The sequence below is a fragment of the Chinchilla lanigera genome, unplaced genomic scaffold, assembly GCF_000276665.1.
Source record: "Chinchilla lanigera isolate Chin_1 unplaced genomic scaffold, ChiLan1.0 scaffold00041, whole genome shotgun sequence".
NCBI lineage: Eukaryota > Metazoa > Chordata > Mammalia > Rodentia > Chinchillidae > Chinchilla > Chinchilla lanigera.
This window is the reverse complement of record NW_004955442.1, coordinates 15959135-15973853: the sequence shown is the minus strand read 5'-3', so window position 1 is coordinate 15973853 and position 14719 is coordinate 15959135. Positions and strand designations below refer to the sequence as shown.

The 14719-nt window shown below is 47.5% G+C and overlaps 1 protein-coding gene across 1 annotated transcript; it reads right to left on the bottom strand.

Moving 5' to 3' along the window:
- Nucleotides 1–348: 348 nt before the first annotated feature.
- LOC102011152 (serine protease 29-like) lies at nucleotides 349–2444 on the bottom strand. The gene is made up of 5 exons (XM_005391589.1): nucleotides 2280–2444; nucleotides 1957–2137; nucleotides 1501–1766; nucleotides 915–1081; nucleotides 349–831 (listed from the first exon to the last, which is right to left on the bottom strand). The coding sequence occupies exons 1-5, from the start codon at nucleotides 2338–2340 to the stop codon at nucleotides 667–669; spliced, it is 840 nt and encodes a 279-aa protein (XP_005391646.1). The 5' UTR covers nucleotides 2341–2444; the 3' UTR covers nucleotides 349–666.
- Between the last annotated feature and the right edge of the window lie 12275 nt (nucleotides 2445–14719).

Here is a 14719-nt window from a genome sequence, read left to right as displayed (position 1 = left end):
ATTGTTAATTTCCTACCACTTTGTTTGTAACTCTGTATTGTCTGTACTATTCTTTTGCTATTTTGTAAAAGGTTGTCTGTTAACGTTTTCCTCCTTTTATTTTTAAAATTAAAAAACAAGATGTAAAACTGATAACTGTCCCTTAGTCCCAGGGTAGAGGACAGGATGTGGGACTCAGAGACAGGATTAGCATGTGCAGAGCTAGGGCTCACGTGAGCCCCAACTGTGGAGGATTAAGGCCTTGGTTCCTCATTTGGAAAGAGGCATTGAGATGGTAGTCAAAGGGTTTTTTCCTACCAGAGAAAGTGCCATTTTTACTCACACAAAACCCTCAGCAGGATTGTTTATAGTGCCTTTATTCAGGATAGGCAGAAAGCAGAGATATCCCAGGAGTCCTCCAACAGCTGGGTGCAAACAAACTCGGGCACCAGTGCCTTGGAGCTCAAGCTCCTGCCTCACACAGCTTATACCCTCCCATCAGGGACAGACAGCAAGAGTCAGGCACAGGGCCTCAGCCTGCAAGTGTTCATGGAAGTCAGGACTCCAAGGATGCCAGAGGAAAAGGTGAATCTTGGGTCAGGCAGGAGCAGAAGCAGCAGGCCCAGGCGCTGGGAGGAAGGCAGCAGGCTCCTCCTTGGCTGACCAGAAGAAGCCAGTAGAACAGGCTCAAGAGGAAATCCGAGTATGCCGCTTGATCCAGGGCACATAGGACTGAACACGAGCATATACGCCAGGAATGTCACGCCAGCCACAGCCATAGCCCCAGCTGACCACTCCCACCAAGGTCCAGGACCCCGAGTTCTTGCAGACAAGTGGGCCACCAGAGTCACTCTAGGAATGAAAGGAGATGAAGAATAATGGCCCTGAAGAATGGGAGGTGGTGGTGGTCAGAGACAAGGACAGATGGGACTCACCTGGCAGGAGTCGCGGCCCTCACTGCCAGCACACAGCATGTCATTTTGGATGATCCTTCCATCCTTATGGTGATACCTGGAAGCATTCTGGTACAGCTCCTCACAGAGAGCGTTCTCAACCACCTGCACGTTCACCTGCTGCAGGTGGAAGGGTGGTGGCAGCCATCCTGGGGGTGGGGGAGAGCATGAGGTGGCAGAATTGCTAATGGCACAGGCTCCAAGCCATCCCCAACTGGAACATGACTATTCCTGAGGGGGCATCATAGATGGGCTTGAGATCAGCTGCACTTGTATCCAGGTCACAACAACCCTATCCTCAACTTCCCCTTCTGGAAGACCATGTGGGGGACTCAAAATGCACTGGCTCACGTCCCCTAGATCTCGAGATTCTTCCCATGGATATCGCCACCTGCAGGTGGAAGAACTGGAGAAATAAGGGAGCTATGTGTGCTGTTTCCAAAAAAGCCTCTTTTCTTGTGCAAATGATATGAAGTGTTTCTGTCCCCAGTCCTAATTTCCAGTCTTGCCTAGGCCTTAATTGCTGAGGCTCCTCATTGAACACATCAGGAGTGTCTCCAGTACTTACCAAAATATCTCAGATCACCCCACCCCGTCACCCAACACTCATCCTTCTGGGTGACCTCATGATTGAAGGAGGTCAGCTTGATGGGCTTGACATTGGCAGAGCAATCCGCAGGTTCTGCCAGTTGTAGCAATGCTACATCTGCACCCAAATGAGCATAAACAAAGTCTGGATGGACAATGATCTGGCTCACACTCAAGAGCTTCTGGTCCCCATAGAGGTATATGTCCCCAGCCAGGATGCGGTAGGTTGATGGGTCTGCATTTCTACTGTGGTCAGAAAGAAGCACAAACAACAGTTCCTTGCAGGATCCCCATGAGCACCATGAGGAAAGCTCAGAACTTCTGAGTAGAAACACGTGGAGTCAGAAATTGGGTCTCCAGTCCCCAAGTCCTCACCCACACCTCCTCCAAGCAACCCACATCCCACCCAGAACTGGACAGCAGGAGCAGTACTCACTGGTGAATGCAGTGGGCAGCGGTCAGCACCCATTGTGGGTGGATGAGGGAGCCACCACATCTGTGCACCCAGGCGGATGAGTAGTAGCTGTACATCTTCAGGCTGACCTGCCAGGGCCACTTCCCCTTGGGGGCATTGTGTCCCCCCACGATGCCCACCAGCTCCTTCTCGATGGCCGGTGCTAGAAGTAATATGTGCAGCATCAGGAAGACTGAGCTGAGACAGCAAACCCTCAACCTGCTGCACACATCCCAGGAGCCTGAGGCCAGGGCTTGCAGAGGACTTTGGGGAAAGGATGGCATGATGTGGAGGTCAAGACTCACCTGGAGGGTGAGCAGCAGAGCTCCCCACAAGGCAGAGAGTCACAAACAGCAGGCTCAGCATCTGTGGAGGAGAGAGGAATAGGTGCCCAGAGAGGGGCAGGGGTGCCCAGGTAAGGGATGGAGGGGGCCAGAGCTACCAGGGCTGCAGTAAGGATGAGTACTTGCTGTGGCAGGACTCCACACTCCTCCTCCATATACCTCTTGGCCTCTTTATCCTGCAGCCACAGGAAGTGGGCAGGGGTTTGACCTGTCCTGCCCTGGTGAAGGGGGCAAGCATGAAATGGCATTGGGCCATTTCATGGGCCTGTCTGATGATGCAGACAAGAGGCCCTGTGTTCTTCCAGGGCACCTGCATGTGCTATGAACAGGTAGAACCTCGTGTGACAGGGACAGTTGGAGTGAAAGCACAGTTGCTCAGCCAAGGGCGTTGTTCACAGTATTTCCTTCTGATTCTTGGCAGTTGCTGAACCTAATGTGTTGTGATACACAAGATGAGGACTATCCCACACACACACACACAGATGAGCAAGTGATACTCAGTACCAGGGGAAATAATACCCCAGACCAGGAGCATGTGGCTGTGGTATTCACCTCATGGAGGAGCATTACACCAGGGTCCCCTGCTGGGCCTCCACCTTCCCGAACTGCACGCCATGCAGCCCCTGAGCACTGTGCCTAAGCACATTTCCGGGAGAGACATTTTTGAGGTCGCAAGGACTGCAGAGTGCTTCAGGGAGCTGACAACCGACCTCACTACCCATGTGGGAAACAGTTGGGAAGGAGCACAGCACAGGACAGGAACACTCACTGTCCAGGCCTGTGGCCACTCTTACTAACCCTGATGTATCCCGTGTCATAGGTGAGTAACACTTGGGCCCTGGGATCCCCACAGTGCCTCAGCTGACACTACTCCTGTTCCTGCCCAAGCTGCACACTTCTCTTTTCCCCTCAGCAGCAGTCTGGCTCTAGGGACCTTATAGCAGGTTGGGTAGCTGGAGGGGAGTCTAAGATATTTCCCACACAGACACTGAGGGACAGAGTGAAACCAAAGATTCCAGGGGCTCCAGCACCGGAATTCAGTGGCATGAGTCTGCACCTGGCAGGACCCCAGGCTGTGATACTGCAGGGAGGCTGAGCCCTGTGGCCATGAGAGACAGCCTGGTTCCCAGCCTGGAGGAAAAGCGAGACAGGAGGAGGCTGTGTTGGAGCAGCTTCGGGGATGCCCAAACGCTTCCAGACAGGAGTAGACAAAGGAAGTGAGGAGGTCAGGGACGCACTCTTCATTGCCTCCTGAGTCAGCTGCCACAGCCTAGTAAGTGGCAGGAAGAGTATCTCTGTGAGGCACTCTGTGTGCTGCTTTCTGTAACCATGGTGGAGCCTTGGGTCCCTAATCTGGGCGGGATCAACCTGAGGCCCCTCATCGGTGGTTTTGGTTGGGGTTGTTAAGCAATGAGTCCTGGCAACAGGATACCTGACCACATGGATAGGGTCCAGATCAGGCCACCATGAGCACCTTCAGTGATAGGATCAGAGAGAGAACCCAGGCTGTATGAACAGGTCATGCAACCATTAGGATTAGGACCAGGAGACTGGCCAATGATAATGGGTCATGGACACCGTTAGGTGAAGGTTGTGGCTACCCAGGGCCAGTGTTGTAAGAGGGAAGATGTTGTAAGAAAGGCTGTGCAGATGAACCAGTCATGCACCAGCATCTCAGGACAGAGGATGAGAGGGCCTGTGCTTGCTAGAAGCTGGGAGGCATCATCCGTGATCTTGTTTCTCCTGCATCCCCACAGTAACCCAGCCTGGCTTGCACGAAAATACCAGAGTCTCTGGTTGGACATAGCACTCCTGCGAGGCAACGAAGTCCTTCCTCCTCTTTCTGGGAATCCTAGGGAAGAATCTAGCCTTGGTTACCATATCAAACCTGCTCAGCTTCACTTCTACCGCTGGCACTTATGTGCTGTTCCCCACCAGGTGTCACCACTGCCCCCTCCTGGGCAGAGAGATGATTTTCCAAGAGTATTTTGATGGCTACATTTAAGTTCCTGCCAGATAAAATATATATGTGAAGTGAATGAAATGCACTGTTTTTTTTTTCCTTAGGAAAGAAAACACAAGGGCACTATACCACTGAGCTCCGCAGATTTTTTATTTTTATCTTGAAACAAGGTTTCACTGTTTCCCTGGCTTGCCTTGAACTTGTGATTACCCTGCCTCATGATCCCAGGTAGCTGGGCTTACCGGTGTTCACCTCTACACCTAAGTGAAATACACCACTTTTAGCAGTGCACTCTATTCAGTTGTATTAGTTTGGGGTTCATTTACTTAAGCCCTTCTCTGTGGACAGACATTTATTGGTTTCCAGATTTTTGAAGCGATGGATGGTGGTGGACAAATATTCCTGCATACACATGTACATTTGTCCTACCTAATTATTGTCAATAGGGAGTCAAATGTGTCTGGGTCCAAAATGATACTCCAGAAGAGACCACTGAGTCACTGTAATACGTCCACTCACACACCCGTATTTACCCATTCATTATCCATCAGTCCATTCATCCTATTTCTATCCCTCCACTCACCCATCAGACCATCTACCGATCCCTCTAACATCCCCCCTCCTCCAACCAGTCACCCACTTATCTGACTCATCCATATGCTCTTCCATCCTTTCTATTTTTACTTATCCACCATTTTATTCAACCACTCATCAATTCACTTTCTTAAGTAAAGCCAGTGTACAGCACTGAAGATACTTTCAACCTGAGTTATTGGACAGTGGGAGAATTATGATGGTTACTGGGATTTGGAACTTTTACCCATAGAATTGTACACCACAAAGAGTGAATTTCATAGCATATGGTGGTATATACCTATAATCCTAGTTGTTCAGGTGGCTGAGGCAGAAGGATCACAAGTTCTGAGCTGGTTTGGCAATATAGTAAGACCCTGTCTCAAAATAAAACAAAAAAGGCTAGAGATGTAGCTCAGTGGTAAAGCACTTACCTAGCAAGCACAAGACCCTTGGTCCAACTTCTGGTATACCCCTCAAAAAGTTAATTTTACCATATATAGATTTAGCAATTACGTAAGAGGAAGGTACAGTACATTGATAGGTGATCAGTGAAGGTCTGTAGAACTGATGTGAGAACATAGATCTGAGTTGTATTAGGTGAGCTGGAATGTATGTGCATGTGTGGGGATGTGTATGGCATGTGTGTATGTGTGTGTGAGAGCCAGAACACTATATATATCTGTGTGTGCATGTATGCACCAGTGTGTGCCTAGTAGAGCACTGTGTGCATATGTGTGCACATGTGTGTGCATGTGTTTTTGTTGTGTATATGTAAATGTGCGTGTATGTGGCTGTGGATGTGCCATTGCATACATGTCCCACTGGGCCTGTCAGCATCTGGAAGCAGCAGGTCAATTCTGTCTCCTTTGTGCCTGCAGGAGTCTGCTCTCTGGACCTGTTTCAGTGAAGGTGTTTCAGGGGAAATAGCTCACATTAGAATAATCACTTAGTTTGGTGTCTAGGTCAAGTCATGGGTGTTGGGTGAAGATGGGCCCATGTGCCCTGGGCTAAAGCTTGGAAATGGGAATTCCATAGCTGCAGGTACACCATGTGTACTATGCCGGGGGGTGGCAGGCAGTGCCCAGAAGGTGGTCTGGGTTGACCAGGGTATGCTGTTGGACTCCTGGGAGTCACTCCTGAGGCCAAGGTACCTGCTGGCCTCAGGGCTGGGCTGGCCCCAGGGCTGGGCTGGCCCATGCTGCAGGCACAGATAAGTGCAAGGAACCAGCCCTTTCACCATTTACATATGTACTTCTCTATGTTCATGGGGAGAAGCCTCAGGGACTGGTGCCAGAGCTGAGGGCCTGGAAGAGGAATAGTGTGGTTGCATCTCTTTATGTATTGCTTACTACTTAACAAAAATGACTAAGTCAAGATGCTAATATTTTACAGAATTAACTAAGTTAGTATGAGTTTGTGTTCCAGCATTCAGGTGGGCCTGAACTGAGGCCAACAGGGAACCAGAGCACCCCGCCTGGGCTCCTGCCAGTGTTTGACGTCCCCAGGCAGCTGGATGTGGCCAGGACCTCTGGAAGGAGAAGGCCAATATAGGAATGGGACAGTTCTTGCTGTCACTTGTGGAACTGAGTGACAGGGGCAACAGCCACTGCGTGAGTCCAAGTGTCCTTTGGGTGAACAGGAACCACTTCTGCCCATGTCCAGCTCTCTGAGGACACCTGTTTCAGCTTAGCTCCCTAACCTATTCTTCATATCCTAGAATCCCCACTACCACTTTATTCTTCCTCTTCAACAATTCCTGTTATTCCTGGCCATTAGCTCTTTCCTATATGTGTTAGAATCAGTGTTTCTATCTCTGTAGAAAACCTTGATAAGATACTGATTGAAATCAAATTGGATTTCTAGATTAATGGGAGAGAACGGCACCCCTTCTAACATCAGTCTCATCTATTTCTCCATTTCTCTGCACCACCATTGATGCCTATCATCACACTTTCATAATTTCTTATTATACAACCTTCACTAAGTTTATCCCTGATAAACTGCATGCCTGATAATTTGGTGGCTATTGTGAATGTCATCTTTTTAAAAATAATTTTCTGCTCCATGTCTGACTTGAGGAATGTTCTTCCTTTCTGTATGTCTTCTGGGATCCAGAAGGCTTATGGGCTCTAATTTGTTCCAGCATCCTGTTCATAGCTTCTTTGGATATGGACAGTTGTCATCTGTGAATAAGCACTCCATTTCTCACTCTTGCCTCATTCCTCATGACAACATGAGAACCTACCCTAACCAATGCAAAAGAGGATTTCAGTAAACAATAGCACGCTTTTAATTCTCATCTTCTGCTGGCTTGATGAGATTTTTAATTTTCTTTGTTCCTTCTTGCTTCCTACTTTAGAAATTATTCATTACAATTCTGTTCTTTTACTTGTTACCCTTAAACTTTTGGAAAATGCAGAACTCATCCCTAACCTCCTCTTAACTGTACAGCACTGTGGATCTGTGTATACTTCACACTGCCCCCCATCTCACATGCTGTGGGAAGAATTGTATCCCAAACCTTACCTTTACTGTCTTCCCCAGATTTGCCACTATTAGTTGGTTTTAAGCAAAAGGTGCTTGTTACATTTTTCAAGAAGAGGAAGGGAGTTTAGGAAATCTGATGCCCTAGAGCAACTGCTGAGAGAACAGTCTAAGCAAATTGGAGCAGGGGTCTTGCTCCTCTGCCCCAGGACAGGGCTATACATTCATCTTACACTCACATGTGCACAGGGCACTGAGTTAGGGACAGGAAGATGTCACCAATGAGCCCCATCACTCCCCTGTGAAGCTTCTCTAAGGAGAGGCTGAAGGTAGGGCATTATGGTTTGTGTCTCTATGCTCCCCTAAAGCCTCATGCAGTTTTAGATGGGGCTTTTCCAGAAGTAGCTGAATCTGAAGTGTGTGATTGCTCTGTAGTGCAAGGCTGGGACTAAGAGTGCTGGAATTAAGGGTGTGAGTGCTTCACCAGCCGTACAGTGGATAGCCTGCATACAATATAAAAGACAGAAAGAGGCTTGTCCATTCTCTTGTTGCAGTTACTGTCTTCTGTCACTCTGAACTGTTACCCCTCTGCTATGTGCCACCCTGCCTTGGAGTCAGCTGACTATGGACTGAAACCTCCACAAACTGAAGCTAAATAAACCTTTCCCCCTTTAACTCTGAGTGTCAGGTATTTTCGTCTCAGCAATAAGAAAAGTAACAAAGACAGAGGGGTAGAGTCAGAACTGTGGAAAGAATTTCTCACCCAGCCCTGTTCTACTGAGTCCTGGGTGCAAAAAGACAGAGTATGGCTGAGCAGATTCACTCGGCACCTGCCACAGACAATATCAGTCATGCAAAGAAGGGACCCAAGCTGCGTTTGAGTCCCAAGCCAGGCTCTTGCCCTGATCCTGCCACAGAAGTCTAGAACCGCTTGAGGACTCAGTTTTCCCATCTACCCTAGGTGGGACTGTGATCTCAGGCCAGGTGAGACCCTTCCTGATGTAATAAATGTAGTTACATTCCACAAATGGGATTGAATAGATCCCCCTTGAATTCCTGTCCACTTAGAAATCCAGAATGTGATCTTATCTTTGCTGTTATCAAAGTTGAAGTTGACCTGGATCAGGATGGCCCTAAATCCAATGGCAAATGTCCTTATAAGAGACAGAAGAGGAGAAAACACAGACACAGAGGAAAAGTCACTGAGGATGGCAGAGATTAAGTGATGGGCCATAAGCCACAGAGCACCTGGAGTCCCCAGGAGCTGGAAGGAATAAGGAAGACCCTCCCAGAGCTTACAGAGGAAGCCTACTCTGCTGACACCTTGCTTCAAACTCTGGCCTCCAGCACTGACAGAGAGAGACAGACAGACAGACAGAGCCACTGCTCCCCTATGCCCATCCATGGAGCAGTGATAGATACACAGGTCACATATACCCAGGCACCTGACACCTTCAGCCCCAAGTTCTAAGAAAATATGAAGAAATGCCATTTCTCCAAGAGAGAAATAGAACTGGATTCTGCTCAGAAACAATGAGTGAGCAAGTTTAAGAAGGCTGTTTCCCTGAGTTTCCTGCTGTCCACATAGGAACCCTCCCTTCTGTAGGAGCATTAGGGTGGGTCAGAGCCAAGTGAAAGGACTCACCTCTGTTTCAGCAGTGCCAGTCCTGGTATATGAGAACCAGCCACCAGTGCCAGGTGACAAAGAAAGAGGCAGACAGGTCTAGATGGCTGTTATGGTTTGTGTCTGGATGGCCCCTCAAAGCCTTATGCAGTCATGGGGTGGGTATCTAGAGTTTATGATTGATCCATGGTCCAATGTTGGGATTATGGGTGTGAGAACTATATTCACCCTGGGGCAGGTAATTTGCATACAGTGTAAGGGAGGGAAAGAGGCTGCTTGCCACCCCTCCTCCCTTTCGCTCTTGCTGCTTTTGCTATTTTCCATTGCCCTGAACTGTTGCCCTCTGCCATGTGCCACTCTGCCTTGGAGCCAGCTGAGTATGGACTGAAACCTCCACAAACTGTGAGCTAAATAAACCCTTCCTTAACTCTGGGTGTCAGGTACTTTGTCTCAGCAACAAAAGTAACCAAGACAATGGCACAGAGCATGATTCCTGGAAACCACCTGATATAGTGTGTCTCAGCAGCAGCAGACAGAAGGATCCAGGCACCCCAGTCAAGAGGACAGGGTTTGTTTTTTGGGTTTTTTAGTTTTGGTTTGGTTTGGTTTGGTTGTTTGCTTGCTTGCTTGCTTGTCTTTGAGGACAGGGTTTATGTTTGAAACTGCACAAAGGTGGCCCACAGCCAACTAAAATCCACCTGGCTTTCTCAAAAACTACTAACATATCCAACATCCGTAAAGAGACAATCCAGGTCTCAGTGTCCACCAGGAAACACTGGGCTAATGACTGAAATGACCTTGTTGTCCTATATTCTTGGGGCTTGGGATGTGAACCAGGGTCATCCACCAGGCAAGAAATCAGGGAGGACCAAGATGGCCATGGTGTGTCAAGTTGAAACTCCTATTAAGTGACCACCACCTCAGTCCCCAGAACTCAGGGGCCAACTCAGGAGGCCACTTGGGCAGAGCTCTGTGACCAGCTCCAGGAACTACTGGCCATATCTTAGTCTCAGGCTGTTTGGAGGGATGTGCACTTTGAGAAAGAGTCCAGCCTGCGGGATCCTCAAAGGGCCAGGAGCTATGTTCCCAGGGCAGCGCCCAGGGCTTAACCACACTGCTGCCCTGCACACACATGCACATGGCTCTCCTCCTGAAAAGGAAGCTGCTCTCCCCAGTGGTGATGGGGTATCAGGTATGCATGTGTATGATTGTGTCTGTGCACATGTATTGTGTGAATGTGAGCATGTGTGCACATATGTGTATATGCACAGACCTGTGGGTATTTCCCAGCTGGAGCAGATTCAGCCCTTGCTGAGGTTCAGGCAGATTCTTGGAGATGACAGAGGGTTACCTGGGGTGAGGAAGGAAGTGGGCCCTTGGGAATCCTGGTCTGTGGTAGGTCTCACCTGGGTGCCAGCCATCCAGCCCTGCACAAAGAGAAAGAATCCCTGGAAAACGCCCCCTACTCCCTTTACTCCTGCCCAGGGTGACCCAGCATCCCTGAGATTTGTACTTTAGGGACAACCTGTTCCTCTCACCCATCCCCAGGCCCAGTCCACCCTGCTCCAAGCTGTCTGCTCAGGCCCAGAGACAGGGCGGCTCTATGTAGGTACAAGAAGAAAAAGAGTAGCTGGAATCCAGGAGACCCAGGAGCAAGGAAGGGTGAGGTAGGAACAGCTGCTCAGGCAAGGGTCTGGTTGTTAGTGATCCCTGTCTGGCTGAGACACAGAGAAGTTGGCTCTGCACACAACGGCTGTGTGGAAGGCTAGGGTATAAGACATGCCCAGCCTCTGCCCTGCTGCCTGAAGCAGGTATCCCGAATGGCCCAAGTGAGTAGAGATGACCCCACAAAGCAGAGCCCACTGAACAGGAGGGCGAGGATTAGCCTCTCCCCGTGACCTGCCTCCAGGTAGGAGGTCTTGGCCCAGTGAGTTCCAAGATGGCTAGCGAGAATCTATGACCTGCACAGAGCCAGGGACCCAGGTTCAGCTTGGCAAAGGCAGGTTTCAGTGAAATCAAGTGTGCAGCCACATAAACCGGGCCTTTGTGTGTGGGAAAGACTTGAGAAGCTGCCACACTGTGTCTGTGTTGGAGACTCCCCAACGAGCGGGGGGGCTGTGATGAGGTAAAAATGTTCCCCGAGAAGGCCTGTCTAAATACTAACTATGCCTACCCCACACCTTATATGGAAATGTAATCAAGTTAAAGGTTATGGTGGCCCTAAATCCAGTGACAAGGATCCTTTTAAGAGAAACTAGGGGGAACCCCACCCTCAGCCCACACAATGTGTCAACCGCATATCACTGCACCATGCCCTAGCCTGTTCCTTGAGGGTCTGTACCAACAGCACCATCATACAGCACCCTGGAGCCTCGCTTGAGGGGCAGTGACTTAGAGGGGTGCCAAGGACAGCTGGTCGAAATTTGGTTGATGCACATGAGGATAAATAACGTGTCCAGACAAAAAAACCTCTTACAGTTAATAAGGTAAGAAGACTTCCAGGAAAATGGCACAGTGGTAAGCAGCAGAGAAAGAGCCTGTCTGAGATTTGCTGTCCAGACACTGGAATATGGCAACACAAGGAAGAGAAGGAGGAGGAAGTGGGTCCCTTGGACCCAGGAAGGATCTGAAGAAAGAACTGAAGCCCCCAGGGAGAGCACAGAGAGAAACTTCAATGTATTTTTTTGGTTTTGGGTACCAGGAATTGAACTCAGGACCTTGCGCTTGCCAGGCAGGCACTTGTGCCACTGAGCTATATCCCTGGCCCAGAAACTTCAACGTAGAAGAAGGAGGTAATGGGTGACACTTTCTCCCTGAGTCAGGACTCACTGTGTGGGAGGACCAGTTCAAACCTTTGGACACACAAGAACTGGAGGCAACCCCAGAGGCCTCCACCAAGAGACACAGCAGTGGAAGTGAGCAGTGGACATGGAGGACTTCACTGGCTGGTGGGGAGTGCTGCTGGATCAGACATCCCACTAGAGAGGGCAGTTAGCTGGGAGGCATCTTGGAGAGGAGCCAACTGAGCTCAGAACTCAGAACAACTGCTGACTTCTTCAAGCAGCTCCCAGCTAAGTTCAAGCCCACAGAAGGTACACTCACTGCTGCAGGCTGAATGGGTCTGGTCCGAGCCTCATGGCCAGAAACTAGCCTGAACTTCAGGGGAAATAAAACTGCAGGCTCACTCAGATTATCACCACCTTACCATAAAGCTACTGCTGGTTTGCTGGGATAAATCAACATGGATCTGGACTATGTCTCCACACATTGTCTACCAGTGACAGCAGAGACAAACCTTAAAGTGGACATTTTTCTCTCTCCTCTTTTCTTGCTTTTTTGGGGGGGCGGGGGCCTTCATTGTTTGATCTTGTTTTTATCTGACTGTAAATGTGGTTTTTAGTTTTTTTTGTCATTGTTGTTCTGTTCTTCCTTTTATTTCTTCCTTCTCTCTTTTCCTCATGTCTTCTGCACGAGTTTCCCAAAGTTTGCATGATCTTCCTTTATCCGCCAACCTTGCTTCTTATCTCTTTCTCTTCTTGTAGTTCTCTAGTTTTCCCCTAACCACCTTAAAATTTTTTCCCTTGAAGGTAAAATTGGCACATTGAGGGCTTATTTATTGCATATAATTTTCTGGTTTGTTTTAGTTTTTTTATATAATCACAAATCTAGTTCATGCAGTTCAAGGTTGCAAATCAGTGGTTACCTCAATTTGTCATTTTCTAGGCTGTGTTTGATGCTATTGTTATGCTGATTATACCACTTTAGCCAAAGTGACACAATTAAGACTGAGGTTGCCCAAGGGTCATAGAAAATACTGTGGGCCAGTGACAAAGAAAATACTGTGGGCCAAGCAGGCAGCAACTTCTCATACAACAAATTGAAGAGGTAGGATCTTGCAACAGACTCAAGACCCAAAAAGTCAGCTATATCTGCAAGACACTTTTGAGAAGTAGCCATATCCTAAGGGTTCTAAATACTAGCAATAAAGCAACTCACCATAGGAAATCCACAAGCATTAACCCAGGAATTAAACTTTAAAAAATAGAAACTGAGAACAGTATGCCAGATGTAGTGGTGCATGCCTGTAATCCCTGCACTTGGGAGGCTGAGGCAGGAGGATTGCTGTAAGTTTGAGGCCAGCCTGAGCTACAAAGTGAGCTCATGGCCAGCCTGAACTGCATAGTGAAACTCTGTCTCAAAAAGACAAAGAAAGAAAAGAAGAAAGAAAATGAGAAGACTTTAAACAAGATGCAGCCTCAGACATTCAGTTCACCAAAGGCAAACCCAGGGGCAATGAGGTGGGACAATTCATAAGCCACCCACCTAGCCTCTCTGAAGTGGTAAGATAAAACAAATGAATGAGGCTCTACAAAAAACTAAATCAGAAATAATTTCTCAGATAACTAGAGTCAATTTTTGGGGGGATGGGTTTTGGTTTTTTTTTCAGGTACAGGGAATCAAACTCACGACCTCATGCTTGCCAGGCAAACACTGTGCCACTGAGCTAAATCCCCAGCCCTCAGATAACTAGAGATGGTGACCACAATGAAAACCATGCTTAGTGACTCTAGAGCAGATAAAGATTAAAAAATAAAGGAGTTTAGGAAAATGACAGAAATCATGAACACTCAACATAGGAAAGAAATGGAATCCATAAAACAGATTCAAGCAGATATCCAGGAGAATAAAAATTCTATTGAAAATATCCTCATCAGAATAAACCAATGTGAGGACAGAATCTCAGACACAGAAGACAGGCTTGCAGTTAGTGATCCTAAAAAGAAAGATTTCTTAAAAATATCAAGGGACCATGAGAAATCAATCCAGCAGCTGCAGCATGATGCAAAGAAGAATAACATAAGGCTGACTGGCATCAATGAAAAAGCAGGAGATAGCACAAACGATATTAAAAAAAAAAAACCTGTTCACAGACATCATGGCAGAATACTTCCCTGGAAGGGAAAAAGAATTTGACATGAAGTAAATGAGACATATAGAACTCCAATTAGCCATGATAAAAAACCTACACCAAAGCATATAATAGTCAAGATTCCAGAAATTCAACACAAGAATAGAATATTAAAAGCCATTATAGAAAAGCAGCAAATCACCTATAAAGGAAAGGCCATCGCAATCACAGCTGGATTCTCAACACAAACCCTCAAGTCAAGGAGAGTTTGAAGAATTTCAAGCCCTAAAAGAAAACAACCTCCAACATAGACTTATGTATCTCATAAAAAGATCTTCCAAATTGAGAGACATAAGATACTCCCATGACAAAAAATATCTGAGGAAATTCATGAACACCAAGCCAGCACTCCAAAATGTTCCAAAGGATGTTCTAGAAAGAGATAACAAGGACTACAACTCCATGAATCCCAGCAGAAGGAATCCACCAGTCAAGACAAACAATTAATCAGAGGGGAAAAAGGAGGAGGAGCCAACAACAGGAAAATAACATGACAAAGATAAGTCAATACATATCAGTTATAACCATCACTGTTAACGGTCTCAATTCACTAATCAAAAGAAACAGACTGGCAGAATGGATCAAGAAGCAAGATCTAACAATATACTGCATACAAGAGACATTTAATTCAAAAATAAATGCATAGACTGAAAGTCAAAGGATGGAAAAACAACCCTCCATGTGACAGGAACCCAGAAAAAAAGTAGGGGTAGCTATTCTATTTGCAGACAAAGTGGATTTTAAACCAAGACTGATTAAGTGAGACAAAGAAGTCACTACATCCT